This window comes from Asparagus officinalis, chromosome 5 (genome assembly GCF_001876935.1).
Source record: "Asparagus officinalis chromosome 5, Aspof.V1, whole genome shotgun sequence".
Classification (NCBI taxonomy): domain Eukaryota; kingdom Viridiplantae; phylum Streptophyta; class Magnoliopsida; order Asparagales; family Asparagaceae; genus Asparagus; species Asparagus officinalis.
Genome location: NC_033798.1, coordinates 89,251,693 through 89,270,488, shown reverse-complemented (window position 1 = coordinate 89,270,488; position 18,796 = coordinate 89,251,693). Strand labels below are relative to the sequence as shown.

Below are 18,796 nucleotides of genomic sequence, written 5' to 3'. Positions count from 1 at the left end.
TCCTTTCTTCTTCGCCTTGGCCTCCCATTCAGCCCTGATCAGTAGCGAGTGCTCACTCTCCTTGTCGTCAAAACCTCGCAGCCGCTCCTCATGTGCTTTGAGTCGACCAAACACCTCCTCGGCCGTCATCTCACTCAAGTCACCAAACTGCTCCAATGTAGAAGCAATTGTAGAAACTTTGGAGTCACCGCTCACAACACCTTCTCCACCACAGCAATGTCATCCATCTTCTCCCCCATGGCGCGCATCTTGCTGACCACCGTGGTCAGCCGCATAGCGAACTCGTCGACGGACTCCTCTTCTTGCATACAGAGAGCCTCGAACTCTGTCTTGAGGGTCTGCAGTTTCGCCCTCGTCACACGATCGGCCCCCACTACATGGACTTCAACGCAGCCCACGCATCTTTGGCTGTCGTCTTCTCGGTGAGGAGAAGGAGGATCTCCTCGTTCACCCCCTGGTAGATGGCCGCGAGTGCCATCTTGTCGCGCCAGTTGTCGACTCTACCCTCAGCCTCGACGGCGTCCCACACGCCCTAAGCCTACATGTAGACTTTCATTTTGATGGACCACGCCGGGTAGTTGCTGCTCGTCAACATTGGGTATTTGACTGTAATACTCTCCTCTCTTCCCTCCTTCGCTGTAGCTTCTCCGCCGGTGACATGACTTGAAGACGATGGAGACTCCGATCTTGCCATGATCTTAGGCATTCACACACCGCGGCTCTGATACCAAATGACAGAAACTTGGGTTGCAGAGACTCAAAAATTCTTCTCTACATGTTTTAAAAGAAACATAGGAAATGGGGAAGACACACGCTTTCTATTTTATTAAAGAAGGAAAGATTTTTGCTGGGGATGTCTTTTCATCACAATAGAGCCCAACAATTTATACAAGAGAGAAATTCAATCACAACGTGGTGATGCTAACAACCCCCCACATGAAATGTTCAACTCTGTTGAAGCTAACAACCCCAAAATGATGTGGTTCGCACTATTCGCACTATAAATAAAAGAGTTAAAGCTTTCGACCTAACCATTTCTAACACATGTGAATAGTATCACTACAATAAAAATTTCAATTTAAAACGTTTGAAACTAAAACCTCCGATATTTTCTTAACGTGTGCAAATTGGGCCCCCACATTTGACTCGAACATGGAAAGGGCAAGTGTATTTGGCAACTACCAACGCTTTTAGGGACGTTGGCATTTATTTATAATGATTTATTTACAATATTTTTATATTAGAGAATATAAATATTTTACAAATTTTGTGACAACTAGTTCAGCTTCGTCTTATAGTATTACTGGAGATATAGCTTATATAGAAATGATCATAATACTTCTATACTATAATATTACTGGAGATATAGCTTATATAGAAATGATTAGAAGTTACCGCATATAAGCAGGAAGCAGCATAAAAGCTGAAGCCTAGAACTTAGTTTACATGGTTGTCATACATGCAACCACTCTTCGAAATACCGATATTTAAGATAAAACACGGTACTTGTTGTTTTGCAGTCCCATAGTGATGCCCCATAATATCCTCCAAGTGTCAATGATCGACAAGGTCGCATGGAAAAACTGATTTATTGGTACAAAGCTTCTGGTCTTTCTCATTTCTGATCAATAAGCAGCTCAGTTTGATATTATAGCTGCTTGTCTGTATCAAATATCCGCCACATAAACTATAAGATATTTAGAGTTTTATAATTATAATTGTGATTCTTATACATCCAGTTTTGTTATTCTGTCCCATCATTTATTTCAGTGCAAAATATTTTATTCTTTGCCTTTTTAATATATACTCTATTATTTCCTAATGTGGTACTATTGAACCAATATTATCTTTTCATTATTAGTAATTTAACCATCATGTTTGTGTCTTAATCTCTGTTCGTTGCTATGGTTTTGAAATATGGTTTAAGCACAAGTATCTTATCTTTAGACAATTCTGTCAAGCTGTTCTCATCCATTTAAATATGTACTAGTAAGTAAAGACGTTGGTTATATCACCCACATTAGCAAAATACATACTAGCAAGCAAAGATTTTGGTAGAAAATGCATAAAATAAAAATCATAAAGAATTCAATTATTGAATCCTAGAACTACACTTACCACAAATCCTTTTGTTGTATCACCCACATATGTATCTTCTGTTCGCATGTGGCTAATTTGGAAGAACTCTATATCTCCGAATTTCCTTTTCTTCTTCTTTTCCTACCTATATTATCACAGCAAGAAACACATCATTTTGACTTTTTTAGGAATAGAAAAAACAAAATAAAACAAATCAAAGAGTATAAACTATAATTAGATTGCATCTTGCTTTCTTATCCCTCTTTCGAGCAAAATTCTTGGATCACGTCGTATGAAAATGTGCCTTACACTTTATTGCATTCAGAACCTTCGTAGATTTTGCCTACACAAAATGATTAGTTAATGGAAAGCTATGCAATAAAATTGCAATAAAACTATGAATAGGTATGCAATAAGTTGAACAGTATGAGTGTATTGCATGCCAATGTTTGCAAATATATGAAATTATGAATAGATATGCAATAAAATTGCATACTGGTTAAATCATAATATTATGATAGTATAACTAATAAGACACAATTTCAATTGAATTCATGACACAATTCTATCCTCAATTCTTGTGCAATCTGCTTGCATATATCTTCTTGAATATTCATTTCAGTAACCTAGATATCAAGTGTATGTAGAATCCCATTAGAATGAGACCAGGCAGATAAAGTATAACTACTAAGATACAATTTTTATTTGACTTAATAACAAAAATCTACAAGGCTTATTGAAATAAGCCTGTACTTGATTGTTGTACTTATATCATCAGGTACTTATATTATAATATCTAACTTTGTCAAACATCAGTCTATTAATAGTGGTAAGTAATAGGTAGAAGCAACAGGTTGAAATCTAAGCATTTACATTGACCATGTTTTGTCCTGAAAAGATTCAAATTTAAAAATCCAATAAGTAAAGTTACACGGAGTAGTGAGTAATAAGTTGGTATAGTCTACAACTTCAAAACACGTGTACATTGATTGACGTAGGGTTTCTATCGCCTTAGGGTTTCGATCTCCTTAGGGACTGAGCACGGCCATGGATGGAGAAGAGCGATCGCCGCCTTAGGGTTTTAATCAAAGGGATGAGCGGATTGAAGGAGAAGCTTAGGGCGGAGCAAAGGTATGAGTGATCGTGACTATTTTGATTGAAGGGATGACGATAGTTACTATTAGCTTATTGAGATTGAAGGCTTTTTTATATTGGTCTATCTAGATGGGCTATAAGAAACGTTGGTAAATAAAAACAAGTGACCCACACGTTGATAAGGGGGCAGGGCATAGTTAGCTGCCGCCATTTTTGGAGTGTATTGATCACTCTATTTTATAGGGGTATTCTGATACAATCTAGTAGTATAGCATTTCAAGTGTTAGCATTTTCCATAAATTTTATATATGACTCATATTTTCTAGTTCTCGTTGATGTATAATTACTATGAGACGTAGCCACAATTAATGGTAGATACTGATCATACACAGTGTACAAAAAGGTCCACTCAAACTCTTATGAGGTCGAGAACTGCTCGGTACACTTTTGACTCGGTATCCATTTAATAGGAAACATTATAAGAATGTGCTTTCGGTTCCGTTGTACACTGGGGCAGACACGGACGTTTCTTCTACGTGGCCAAAATCCAGTTTTGATACGATGTCAGGACCTGTGAGCCAGCAGTATAAAAAAATAACTTCATTTTTGTCAAGAGTATTTTTAATGGAGGTGAACAAAGAAGAGTTTAATATCTCAAAAGTCATGCTTTATATTACCTGAACAATTTACAACTTTTTCTGGGTACAAACAGACATTTAGCACAAAATAAAATAAGGAGTATGATCTAATTAATATGAAACATATAACATAATGGCAATATTAGTTGATCATCGAGTATTGAAAAATGTGAAGTCATAATAATCTATATTGGTAAATTGCACATAAACCCATTATCTACGTGTTGAGTAGCACTGATCACCCCTACCCTTCACTTCATAAGAGATAAGGGGGGTTATCTGCAACTTATGCTTCTCAAAATGCAAATTCAAGGCTGGTAAGTGCTAGTCACATATAGATACGAGGAGAGTTAACTGCAAATACTGATCAATATTACAGTAGATGGGGACAGTTACGTACATACCTTGTTGCGAAAAAAAAGCTATTAAATATGAGTTTATATTGCTGTATTGATTTTGATTGTTTTTCAAATTGCATCCAAATAACCTTTCAGCTATAAGAACACACAAGATCAAATCAATGGCATCCCCGACTACAGCGGCGCCGAAGAGAGAGAAAGACCCCATGAAGAGAATCGTGGTGACCGGGATGGGAGCCGTCTCTGTCTTCGGAAACGAAGTGGATCATTTCTACAGCAAGCTGTTGGAAGGGCAGAGCGGCGTCTGTATGATCGACAAGTTCGACGCGTCGACTTTTGGTGTTCGGTTCGCAGCCCAGATCCGGGGATTCTCGTCGGATGGTTATATCGCTAAGAAAAGAGATAACAGACTCGATGACTGCTGGAGATATTGCCTGGTTGCTGGAAGCAAAGCACTTGAGAATGCTAGCCTTGGACCGGACGTACTGCGAAAAGTATGTTGATCCCCTTCTGATCATCCTCTAACTTCAAAATCAATAATAATAATAATAATAATGAATGAATGAATGAATGAAAATAAAAAGGGTAGTTGATTGTGCAGCATGCGTTTTTCTTTCAGGATTAGTTTCAAAAAATCCCTTTAACTCTGGGGGTTTTGCAGATAATTCGCCCTAAATATTTTAACTTCACAAATCGCCCCAAACTTTAAGGGGTTTTACACATAACCTCAATGAACTTTTCCATTCAAGTGAAGTCCTTGGAGATTTATTATTCAACCCACAAAGTAACACTGTCAAGTTTAGTATGTCACATGCCAAGTACATGACTAAAAAAACAAAAATATTCCTTAATCTATAAAGATTTACAGTGATGGAGCCATTAACTGCGGAATACTGGGGGCGATAAATTAAAGGTTAAATTTCACAAACTTCCCTTATGTTTCGCGGTTTTTAGGATAACCTTCTTAAACTAGTATAATAAGAACAAAACCCCCTAGCTTTCACGGGGTTTCACATAGCCCCCTTAACTTGTTCAAATTTCCTCAACCCATTGAAAATTGCTTGCTTTAACTCCCTAGATTAACACCCTCAAATATAACTTGTCATGTTCCAAGCACAATCCAAAAAAATTCAAAAATACCACTCATACATTAAAAAAAACATAATTGATATAATAAAAAGAATAAAATGGTGGATTTTATGAGTGTTGAGAGGTATTTCTCGTGTGCTTGATACGTGATGTGTAAAGTCTTCATAGAGTAATTCTGGGGAATTATAGTGAAACTTTTTCGAGGAGCTTAGTGGAATACGATTTTTTTTTTACCTTTTTCCTGATTGAAGGGTTGGTGCTTTCTTTTGGGTGGGGGGGACCTCAGGAGTTTATACTTATTAAAATAATAAAGGGGCCTATCTCCAAAATTAACAAATTTAAATGAAATTTGTGAATTTTACCCTAAAATAAATATAATACGTATAAATCTAGTAAAATAAATTCATTAAATACATCAAAGGATAAGACATTTACAATTGTCATTGATGATTTTTCATATTTTTAAATTTATGTATAATCAACTCATTATCAATGGTCTCAAATACATATCTCTCAATAAAATTAAGGTGAGAGGGATTTGATTACATATGATTAGGAAAAGAGTTGAGTTTAATTAATGGAGGTTTAGGTGTAATTAAATGGGCATTATCAAAGTCTTATTGTAACAATTTAAAATTAATTATATTTAGCAACATGGATTTTTATTTAAAATACATGTCATATAATAAAAAATTAATTAAACATGCAAGTACCCTATAATCAAATTTAATTTTTTTTGAAATGGCAGGTAGGGTACCCTATAATCAAATTTAATTACCAATGCGTACTACATAAGAAATTTTAGAGCAGCAAGTAATAGTCAGACCAGCGCGAACTTCATCTGCAATAGGAGTCAAGGGAGGAAAAGGAGAAGGAGAGTCCACCAAGAAGACAACCTTTAGAGAGTCAATTTCTACCACTAAAATCCTCCAGTTCATACGCCGAACAAAGCGAATGCCTTCCAGGACATCCAACAACTCTATATGATCCACAGACATAGGACCCCTGATTCCCATAAAGTAGCAACCAATCACATGTCCATGGTGATCCCGAATAACACCTCCCAAACCAGTAATATCTCCTTCCAGAGGAACAAAAACATCTGTGTTAAGCTTCTGCAAACCAGGAGTAGGGGGATACCAAGTAGAAGGCCATTTGGAGTGGGTGACAATGTCACGGGAGAGACCACTAACTCTATCCCCTTCCTCCACAAAACAGAGAATCCGAGTCACCAAGACCGAGACCTCTCTAACACCACCACCATGAAAACGCATATTCCTTTCCCCCATATAAACCACATGGTTGTGAAAGCCAAAGCCAGAGAGTCCCCAGGGCAAACAACGGTGAGATGGAAAAGAAAATCACCACAAGACGTGCCTCGAAAACCATTAATCACTTCCCAAAGATCTAAGGACTCCCATACTAAACGAGCAAAGGAGGAGACAGTGAAGATATGAAGGGCGGTCTCAAAGACAGTAGAGCAAAGGCGGCAACTAGGGGGCACAGAGATCCCCCTGCGAGATAAACTAGCTGAGGTAAGGATGACATCATAGAACAAAAGTCAAAGGAACACTCTAATCTTCGGTGGGATCTCCGCATGCCAGATCAAGGACCACCACTTCGCTACCCTAGAATTCGAGGTAGAAGCACTATTAGGCATAGTGTGGCGAAGAAGTTAGTATCCACTCTTGACTGTGTAGCACCCTTTCTCCTCATAATGCCAAATGATTCTGTCAGGGATAGAAGAAGGCAGCAGTGAGATAAATAAAATATCCTCCCGATCTATCTTCCAAAAGGAGGTAGCAATCAGCTCATGATTCCAAGTACCCGAAGCAGAGATCAGCTCAGCCACCCTTCTAGAAGGGTCGACCGGAGAAGTGATTGGCCTGAAAGAAATAGGCCTTAGGATCCATGAGTCAGCACTGATAGAGACACTCTGTCCATCACCTATCCTCCATCTCAGACCTCGACCCAGGAGCTCTCTCCCCCAGATAAAACTCTGGCATAAATAAGAGTGGTCAGGGCTGACACCAGCTGAAAGGAAGTCTGAGTCCCTGAAATACTTCCTCTTCAAAACCCTACTAGCTAGAGAAGAAGGGTCCTGAATGATTTTTCATACCTGCTTTGCCACCAATGCCTGATTAAACATCTGTATATCTCTAATGCCTAGAACACCCTCTGACTTTGCATGACACACCTTCTGCCACCTAACCCAGTGAATCTTTCTCTCACCAAAAGTTGTTCCCCACCAGAATCTCATAATGATAGACTCAATCTCCTTGCACAAAGAAATTGGAATGCGAAAGATACTCATCACATAGCACGGGATCACCTGCAAAACAGCTTTCACCATAACCCCCCAGCTGAGAAAAGAGCCCTCCTCCAAGCTTGGACTCTTTTCCAAACTGAGTCTCTGGTTGAAGCAAAAGTCTGACGACAGCTTCTTCCAACCATCAAAGGGAGGCCTAAGCACCGATCATGTAACTAGGCCCTATCAAGCCCCAAGATAGAGAAAATAGAGGCCATAATATCCTCATCCATACATGGGCTAAAGGTGATGGCAGACTTCTGAAAGTTGACTTTCTGACCGGTTGCAGCCTCATATAGTAGCAGAGTACCTTGAATAGTCTCTGCAAGGGCATGAAAAGCCTGAATAAAAACCAAAGAGTAATCTGTAAAGAACAAGTGAGAAATCTTTGGCCCCGATCGGGAACAAGATAACCCTCTGATGCACCTGTTCTCCTCCTGTCTGATGATCAGTGCCGAGAGAGCTTCCGTGTAGAGAAGAAACAAATATGGAGATAGTGAGCATCCTTGTCGCAGACCATGAATAGGAGTGACATGACTCACAATCTGCCCATTGAGGTAGAAAGAGAGTGAGGAAGTAGAGATACAGTCCAAGATGAGATGCCTCCAATGATCTGAAAATCCCATGACCTGAAGGGCCTTGTCAATAAACCCCCATTCCACTCTATCATATGCTTTACTTATATCCAATTTCAGTGCCATATGGTCAGATTGACCCTTGTCAACAAATAGTCAACCGACTTAGCTATGAAATGAGCAACACCATTATCAGACTGGCCATGAAATTTAGTTTTAAAGTAACTATACTAGTCACGTGTCTGAAAATACCAAATGGTGTCTTAATACATAATAGCTTCGTGCCTAGGTATCAAACGGTTAAAGTAACTATACTAGTCACGTGTCTGAAAATATCAAGTGGTGCCTTAATACATAATAGCTTCGTGCCTAAATATCAAACGGGGCAAATCAGATATGAAGTGGGGGTAAATATAAACCTATAAGCCTATAAGACAATAATAAATAAAAATACATATAATAGGTGTATTGTAAAAAACAATTGAGTGCGGGCATTTGTTCACACTACCTTGAATGTGTCTCCGCATTGAAAATTAATAGAGACATTAAAATATTTAAAGAGTAATTTTTTTTTAAAGGCTAAGGGATATTTTCATCTTTTCGGGACATGCCAAAGTTACGAGACACGTCAAGTTTGACGTATTAATTTTGGTGGGGAATGAAGTGTAAAATCTTTAACGCCTTGTTTGGTATGCGGGAATTGGGTGGAATAGAATGGTCATTCTCACTTCTCATTCCCCGATACCCAACATACCTATTTTTTAGAAGTTGGAATCATCATTCCCAGGGAATGTGTTAGTCTAAGGGATGTAGACTCAAAGCTGGAACCAAACAAATTGTTGGATAGCAGGTTTCCAATCTCTTTTGGTAACACGATTCTTAATCTGTTTTAGTAACAAGTTATTAGGATTCCTAATTTATTTTGTTTTTTGGTTTTAGAATTCCTAGTCGGTTTTGGTTTTAGGTTTTTCATATATATGGAACGTCCTAGAAGAGATTAGACATCAGAAAAAGAGGGTTTTGAGAGAATTCTTCAGAGAGATCTCATATCCTATTTGTGGGTATTGTAATTTTCTTCAATATTAATCAAAGAATTGTGTGGTATGGCTCCCAAGGACGTAAGCACGATTGTCGAACCTCGTTAAATCTGGTGTGTTCTTTCTTGTTTAATTTCCTGCAAGTTTTTATCTTTTATTTGTTGTGATTTTTCCTGCTTTCCTACTCTCAAACACAAGGTCTGGAAGGGAAAATATTCGATTTGATTATTTCGAATCCCTAACAATTAGTATCAGAGCTTCGTTCAGAAGTATTGTGAGAGAGCCATGGCAGAGGAAAGCAAATCTAAGATAGAGAAGTTTGACGGTTTAAACTTCGCCTATTGGTAGTTGCAGAAGGAGGACTATCTATACCAGAAGGACTTATATCGGCCGTTGATGGGCAAGGCTAAGGGAAAGAAGAAAGAAGAAAGAAGAGTCAGACGAGGATTGTGAGATACTTGATAGGAAAGCTCTAGGGCAAATCCGGTTGTCGCTTGCCAAGATAGTCGCACACAACATATTGAAGGAGAAGATGACGGTGGGGCTTATGGAAGCGCTCGCGAAGATGTACGAGTAACCGTCTGCCACAAACAAGGTGTATCTCATCAAGACACTCTTCAATCTCAAGATGCCAGAAGGACGTTCCTTCACAATACATCTCAGCGAGTTCAACACAATTGTTGATCAACTCATCTCTGTAGACATCACGTTTGATGATGAAGTGCATGCCCTATTGATTCTATCGTAGTTGCCGGATAGTTAGGCAGGTTGTGTGATGGCAATCAGCAATTCGGTGGGGAAGGAAAAGTTGAAGCTGAGCGAGGTTGTTAGCATGATTATATCTGAGAAGGTTAGAAGAAAATCGTCCGAATCAAAAAGTTTAGGTTCAGGCCTAAATCTCGAGCAGAGAGGCAGAAGCTAGAAGAAGGATAATCAGAACAGGAATCAGTCTAAGTCAACCAAGAAGAGGTCAAACTTGAAAGTTAGGCCTATCAAAGGAATGTGTTGGAACTACGGCCAAGAGTGCCATATGTCTTCAGCGTGTAAAGCACAAAAGAAGGATGTGAATGACCAGCATGATGCATTGATTCTTACTATGGATAGCGATTCTGATTCTTGAGTCATCGACTCAGGAGGCTCGTTCCACGCCATTGCTAATAAAAAGCTTCTTCATAACAATGTAGCAGGGGACTTTGAGAATGTATACTTAGGGGATAATGAACCCTGTAGTGTTATTGGAAGAGGAGATGTACAAATATAGTTGAAGGGCTCTAAGTGGAATCTAAAGAACGTGAGGCACGTACTGAAGCTGAAAAGGAATCTTATTTCGATTGGTCAGCTTGGAGCACAAGGCTATATTTTGACATTCACCGGGGATTCGTGGAGGATCTCAAACGGTACTATCGTTGTTGCCCGAGGTAACAAAATATGAACTCTCTGCCTCACCTCACATACGAGTGACACTCTTGCAATTGCATCTGGCAAAGAGAGTACGAATCTGTGGCACAATAGATTAGGACACATGAGCGGGAAGGGGATAAAGATTCTATATTCACAAGGAAAGCTAACCGGCATCGATTCTATGGACGTTGGTGTTTGTGAGGACTTTATCTTTGGAAAGCGGAAGAGAGTTAGTTTCGAGAAGGGTGGAAGGCCACCTAAAGCTCAGAAGCTAGAGTTAGTTCATACTGACGTATGGGGTCTAGCTAGCGTGTCTTCTCTTGACGGTTCGGTGTATTATATCGTCTTTATTGACAATCACTCGAGGGAGGTGAGGGTATACTTCATGAAGTACAAGTCAAAGGTGTTCTGGATCTTCAAGAAGTGGAAGGCCATGGTGGAGAACGAGATAGACCTGAAGGTAAAGTATCTAAGATCAGACAACGGTAGAGAATACAAACTGGAGTGTAGGCGTCTAAAAATGCCTATAGGTGTCCGCACACAGCTCGAGATTGACGACGAACATCGTTATTCGAGTCTAAGAGGATTATCTGACGCCGACAAGCGCCTGAAGCAAAACGGCGAATCAAGTGACCTACACGCTCGACAGTCAGCTCGCGCGCGCCAATCAGCTCGCATGCGTCAATCAGCACGCGCGCGTCAATCAGTTCATGCGCGTCGATCAACACGCGCGTGACAATCAATTCGTGCATGTCGATCAACACGCGCATGTTAATCAGCTTGCACGCGTCAATCAACATGCGTGCGTCAATCAACACGTGTGTGTCAATCAACACGCGTTCGACGGTCAATTCAACAACGAAGCGTACAAGTCAACAAGACGATCAATTACGCAAAACAGCACAGGCAAAGATCCCACGCAAGTAGAAGACCGATAAACGATCTCTGCGTTTGTTTAACGAGAATTGTATTTTTTTTCATTTTTATTGTGTAAAAGTCTTATAAAAAGACTATCTTTTTTGTTTTTATTGTAACGACCGAAGTTGTAATGAATACCGCAATGAATACAACAATTTTCGACGCAAACAAACTGGCGACCACAGTGGGAGCCAACAGCTTCGCTGCCGGAGCTGTCGTGCCGCAACCTCGGATCTGCATCCCGGTTGAAGAAGTGGTCGAATACGAGTTCGACCAATTGAAGTTCGAGGAATATCTGTCGTCCTCCTCCTCCAGATCCTCCGCCTCTCGCAAGCGAAGGAAGATCAACGCCCTCGTTGTTGTGGTAGCTGAACCTTGCAACGTCCTTCCGGTCTCCAATGAGTCCGGATCTGCAGATCTGAACTCCTCCTCAATCAAGGAGTTGAGTACAGAAGGCGCGCCCATTTTATCGAAGAGAGCTCGTCAAAGACAGCGCCAACGCTGTGCGCGTCAACTCGCTAGAGCCTTAGAGTTATTTGACGGGATCCGTTACGAGGCGGATCTGAAAATTAGGCAACGCCAAGCACCCCAACAGCGGACAGATGTCCTCCCCTCCAAACCAATAGCAAATGATTGGATCCAAATTAAAAAGATCTGTTCAACTCTGGAGGAGCAAATTCAAAAGCGCCGCGCGCTTGCGCGCACGCGAATTCTTGTGCAAAAAGCACAAAAGATGAAGAAGAAGGACATAGCTAAGAAACAACCAAGACTGCATCAAACTTGGAGGCCAAAATCCAAAACGGCAGCCGAAAAGATCGAGAATCGCGGGTCACTTGAATCCGACCCGCCGGCGCGCGGGTCACTTCAATCCGACCCGCCAATTTGCAGGTCACTCCAATTCGACCCGCCAAAACGCGGGTCACTCATCCGACCCGCCAATTTGCAGGTCACTTCAATCCGACCCGACAAAACACAGGTCACTCCAATCCGACCCGCCAATTTGCAGGTCACTCCAATCCGACCCGCCAATTTGCAGGTCACTTGGATCCGATCTTCCAAATCGCAGGTCACTTGAATCCGACCTTCCACTTTGCGGGTCACTTGGATCTGACCTTCCAAATCACGGGTCACTTGAATCCGACCCTCCAACCCGTCAGTCACTTAAATCTGACCCGCGCCAGGATCGAGACAGAAGACGTTCTGCACCGATTACGTCGATCCCTTCGAGTTCCGCACCTCTGATGGAGCCCCACGACAACATGGATTTGTCCCGATTCAAGGTGAGGATAGTTGATCGCCTGGGTCCTTTACACGAGGATCGAGGCAAAGTTTTGATCGAAGGACACTTAGGTCCGATGATTGAACCCCGAACGACTCGTCGAGCTGGGGGTCGTAAATGCCCTCACAACAATTTCAAGCCTTCTCATAAAGGGAAAACTTTAGTTTTTACCCGCCTGGGGGTGTGTATTAAAGTTCAAGAGCCCGTCAAAAGTTCACGCTTACAAATGTGTGACTCTAAACGCGTGACTCTTGAGAATGCCAACAAGGAGTTGCATACTCAGAAGAAAACGCGTAAGATAAACGAACACATTATACCTGAGGATTCATGTAAACAGTCGATAGGTTACTCCGTACTATCGGGCTGGGGGTATGAACGAGTCTCGGAAGAGATATGCCCGAGAAACCAAATCTCACTGCCCGTGCACCGGACTAATCAGGGCAGTATTATCAGCGTGCAGTTGCCCCAAGATCGCTCCGCAGAGGGTTTCTGTATCCGAGAGGATCTCCAACGGAATGACTAAGTCCAAACCAAAGCGTCTCCGTAAGAAGCAATCGACTGTTCATGATAACGAACTTCCAAAAGTCACAATTAACATGGCCAAAGCGTCTCCGTAAGAAGCAATCGACTGTTCATGATAACGAACTTCCAAAAGTCACAATTAACATGGCTGATAAGGGAAAGTCGATTCGAAACGAACTTCCAAAAGTCACAATTAACATGGCTGATAAGGGAAAGTCGATTCGACCTTCTAGTTCTGACTCTCTCGCATCACATCGTCTGACTCAGCTACGCGTAGGGACCACTAGATGTAGGGACTACCAAAGAATGCAGAGAGGTTTATTATCGGATGATGAAGCATCAGATGCTAACTCGGCAATCGTTTCTGATAATACAGTATCCAGTCCGGGACAATCTCGCGAAGTGTTCATGATCAACACCGAGCAGATCGCCAAAATTCTCGAGGATGCTCTAACCAAGCAGAAAGAGGCATTCAAGTTCGAAATGGAAACGGCTATGCAGCGGATGAGGGAAGAACATGACCAACAAATCCGAGCTTTGTCGAATCAAATTGGTGAATCCAGCCGTCGCAACACTGCTAACCAAGCAAATAGCGATTCAGATGTAGATGAACGTCTCAATCCTGATAACCCTCCTGTTGACCAAAACACTAGAGGTGCCTCCACTAAAGATAACAACGTTGGGGGTGGTTCCACCGAAAATGACAATGCCGGGGGTGGCCGTGTTATTCCTCTTTCAAATCGTCCGAGGCCCGACACAAGTGAGGATGAGAAAATGAAAGATCTCGAGAGAAAAATCAACGCTCTAATATCTACTCGAGAGGTGAAAAGGACCGGCATTCCATGTCCCTATCCAAGAGAATGGGATTCGATCCCGTATCCGGTGAAGTTCAACCTGATTAACTTCACGCCGTTTGACGGGAAGGGTTCGCCTACACAACATCTGATCTACTTCAACTCCCACTTGGGCATGATCTCCGGCAATGAAGCCTTGATGGTTCGGTCATTCGTTGGTACCCTTCACGGGCCGGCCTTCGAGGAAGAGCAGCATCCAGAGTGGCTTGCCAGTATTGTCCCGGTCCTTAAGAAGAACGGCAAGATCAGGGTATGTATCGACTTTAGAGACCTCAACGCTGCCTGCCTAAAAGATGACTTCCCCCTTCCCATCACAGATGTCATCATTGATAATACGTGTGGGTTCGAGAGGATGTCTTTCATGGATGGTTTCTCTGGTTATAATCAAATAAAGATGCACCCAGATGATGAAAAGCATACCGCGTTTAGAACACCCCTCGGCTTTTTCTGCTACACGGTCATGCCCTTCGGTTTGAAGAATGCAGGAGCCACATATCAGAGAGCCATGTCGAAGATTTTTCAGGAGCATCTCCGAAAGACTGTCGAATGCTACGTGGATGATTTGGTCGTGAAAAGTCGTGATAAGAAAGATCACATCAAAGATTTAAAGACCATGTTCGACCTGATGCGAGCCCATCAATTGAAAATGAATCCTACCAAGTCTTTCCTCGGAATGTCTAGTGGTAAATTCCTGGGATTCGTCGTCACCACCAAAGGTATTCACATCGACCCTGATAAAGTAAAGGCAATTAATGAATTGCAACCTCCAAGAAACCTTAAGGAGCTTAGAGGATTGCAAGGGAGGTTAGCTTATATCCGTCGGTTCCTCTCGAACCTCTCAGGAAAATGCCAACCATTCTCCAAGCTCACGAAGAAGGGCGTGTCATTCGTATGGGACGACGCTTGTCAAAAGGCATTCGAAAGTATTAAAGAATATCTCTCAAAACCTCCCGTACTCGTCGCACCGAAATCAGGCAAACCGTTCTTGATTTATGTCAAGGCGACGAGCCACTCATTAAGTGCATTACTTGCACAAGATGATGATAACGGTCACGAGCAGGCGGTATATTATTTAAGCCGAACTATGGTAGGCGCTGAATCTCGATATCCTATGATTGAGAGAGAATACCTCGCTTTAGTGTTCGCTATTCAGAAGATGCGGCATTACCTGGTTAGACAGACCATTTATGTTATCTCTAAGGTTAACCCAGTCCGAGTATTCATGACTCAACCAGCTTTCATGAATTGGCGATTAGCAAAATGGGCCTTACTCTTATCCCAATACGACTTACATTTTAAACAACAGAAGTCGGTGAAAGGACAAGCTATTTGTGATCTCTTGGCAGCCAACCTAACTACGGATGCCGCCAAGGTGTATGATGATTTGCCAGATGAAACCCACGAAGTCAACGTAACTTCCCATCAACAGGTGTGGCATTTGTACTTCGACGGCGCTTCACGAGCAACTAATGTAGCAAGTGCTCCTGGAAGTTCTAAGATTTCTTCCGGAGTTGGAGTGGTCTTAGTTTCCCCGGGAAAACACGTGATGCCTCGAGCTTACTCGTTGACAGAACCATGCTCAAATAATGTAGCCGAATATAATGCATTACTCATAGGACTCAGTTTCGCCAAAGAACTGGGGGTTGAGTACCTCGAAGCCTTCGGTGATTCTCAACTGATAGTTAAACAAGTTCAGGGAGAGTATGAGGTCCGAAGTCAGGATTTAATGCCATACCATAAGATGGCAGTGGAGATGGCAAAATCATTCGAAGGATTCTTTATCGAACATATTCCACGGTTGCAGAATACCTATGCAGATGCGTTAGCGGCGTTAGCCGTATCCCTGGCGCAGCCCCCTGAAACAGAACAGTTTGTTACAGTAAGGACTCACCAACTCCTAGTGCCAATCTATGATGAAGATGGCGAAGAAGAAGAGGTTAAGGAAACACACTCAACTCAAGTTGAGTTTGAACCCCGAGATTGGCGTTTCCCCATCATCGATTACATTCTCCATGGAATCTTACCAGAAAATGTGAAAGAAAGGGATTCAATCCGACGAAGAGCACCAAGATTCTACTATAACACGGAGAATCGAACACTATACCGCAGGGGGTACGATGGATTGCTAGCACGCTGCTTATCGACTAAAGAAGCTGAGGAAGTCCTTAAAGAGGCACACGAAGGAGAGTGTGGCGCGCACCAACCCGGCCCCAAGCTTTATGACCGCATCAGAAGAATGGGATATTATTGGCCCACTATGATCAAAGATGCAGTCGCATATGCCCGAGAGTGTCACGCATGTCAAGTGCACGCGAATTATATGCACCAACCCCCGGAGCATTTGCATCCTTCGGCTACGTCATGGCCTTTTGAGACTTGGGGAATGGATATCGTTGGTCCCATAAATCCCCCGTCCGTCAAAGGTGATCGATTTATTCTCGCGATCACCGATTACTTCTCCAAATGGGCTGAAGCTATCCCACTCAGGGAAGTTAAGACAAGCAACGTGATTGCATTCATCAAACACCACATTATTTACCGATATGGTGTCCCAAGACGGATTATACACGACAATGGTCCTCAATTCGTCAGCAATGCCTACATTAGGTTTTGCGAGAAGTTCAGAATTCAGGACCTCTCATCAACGGCGTACAATCCCGCAGCAAATGGATTGGCTGAAGCCTTCAACAAGACTATCATCAAACTTTTATCAAAACTCGTGAAGACTAACAAACGAGATTGGGATGACAAGCTTGGCGCGGCACTATGGGCCTATCGTACCACGGTGCGTACACCGACGGGAGCAACCCCGTATTCTTTGGTGTACGGATGTGAAGCAGTCCTTCCGTTAGAAATACAGATTCCGTCTCTTCGAATCGCTCTCGCAACCCAGATGACGACCGAAGAACAACATCAGAAACGCCTCGAGGAACTCGAGATGCTCGATGAAAAGCGCTTAGAAGCTCAACAGCACATTGAGCTTTACCAAGCCAGAATTTCTAGAGCTTTCGACAAAAAGGTTCGACAACGGAGTTTTAAAGAAGGAGATTTGGTCTTAACCGAACGTCGACCTATGATCCTTAACTCTAAGAAGAAAGGCAAATTTGAACCCAAATGGGAAGGGCCGTTCGTAGTAGAGACAGTCTATTCGAGTGGCGCGTATCGGCTTGTTACTAAAGAAGGCGATCGACTTATGATGCCGATAAACGGTAAGTTCCTGAAGAAATACTATCCTTAGTATATTCAGGATAATCAATGTATCGGGAAGTTCCCAGAAGAATACTGCATGTGGTATTCTTAGGGATAACCCAGTTGCTATGATAAATAAAAATTCACACTTGGACTCTGAATGTTTTCGAAGTTAAAGCGTGATGAACGAGGTTCGATCATTTTGATAAATCAATCTTTCCCCACAAAATCCTCCACTGATCAAATCAATTGACAGTGGGTCCACTAAAATTCTATCCGCCAATTCATGGCAATTCCCAAAACTTGACGTGTTAAGGCCTAATCACTTAACATCAAAAGCCCTCATCGAGTGTTTAGTACAAACCAGTATTTCTGCTGCTACCTGTATTCCACTCTCTTTGCTTTCAGGTCAGACCTATAAAAGTTAAGGCCAAAGCCAAATTCTCCTCTCGATTCCTTCCATGAACGAGAGGTTTATTTTCAATTCGAGCAATCAAACCTATAAAAGTTAGGATTGTCTCCAACCTCACTTAGTCAAACCTGCAGATAGTTAGGACTAAGATCGAGTCATCTCTTTCGATGAACGAAAGATTTCCATCTTTTCCTTTTCAGCCAAACCTATAAAAGTTAGGGTCGAAATTGGAATTTCCCCTCAATAAATGAGGAACTCTTTTCTTAGATCAAACAACCAATCCTATAAAAGTTAGGGTCGTTTGAATCTTTCCGATTCTCGGAGTGGAGATCCCACTCTTAGTTTCATCCTTCCGGATTCTGGGGGTGGAGATCCCACCTCGAGTTTCTTTTCCAACTGAAGACAGAATATAAAATTCTTCCTCTTCAGTGTTGAAAGATAGAATATAAAATTCTTCCTCTTTCGTTTTCGGGTTTGTCTTTACCCTGAGAAAAGACGTAATTCTCAAATCCGCGCACTTTATGCCCGGGGAATTTTATCTCGATTCCTAAATAGAGATAAGCCTACGCCTAACACGCGTTGCCGGTTTAGTCTTTCACCGAATGAAAAAGATACCAGAATATAAGTCTGGGGACTTTTATCCCGAATCCTAAGTAGGGATGAGTCAGCGTCTAACAAGCGTTGCCGGGTGCCATATTCCCGTAAGAAATGGCGAAGTCTATGTATTCAAAGTCATAGCACCAAGTCTAAGTGAATTAATTCTCTTAGCGCAACGTTACATGTGAAACGGGTTTTAATAATTCACATGCTAGCCCGATTCAAACGGTAATCGGTAAAGGCACATCAAATCCGTTGAAGGCTGGGGGTTTGCCAAAAATCTTAAGTCTACGTCTAACACACGTAGCCGGTTTAGTCTTTCACCAATTGAAAAAGACACCAGGGTCTAAGCCTGGGGAATTTACCTCGAAGCCTAAGAAGGGGTAAGTCAACGCCTAACACGCGTTGCCGTTTAGTCTACTCCCATGAGAAAGACAAAGCCTA

At 42.0% G+C, this 18,796-nt stretch overlaps 1 protein-coding gene across 1 annotated transcript in view; it reads left to right on the top strand.

The window, feature by feature from the left end:
- Nucleotides 1–18,796, top strand: part of LOC109840092 (3-oxoacyl-[acyl-carrier-protein] synthase I, chloroplastic-like) — a 47,500-nt gene that overhangs the window by 12,875 nt on the left and 15,829 nt on the right. The window contains 1 exon segment of the mRNA XM_020408599.1: nt 4,307–4,665. Within this exon segment, the coding sequence (XP_020264188.1) occupies nt 4,307–4,665 (359 nt within the window).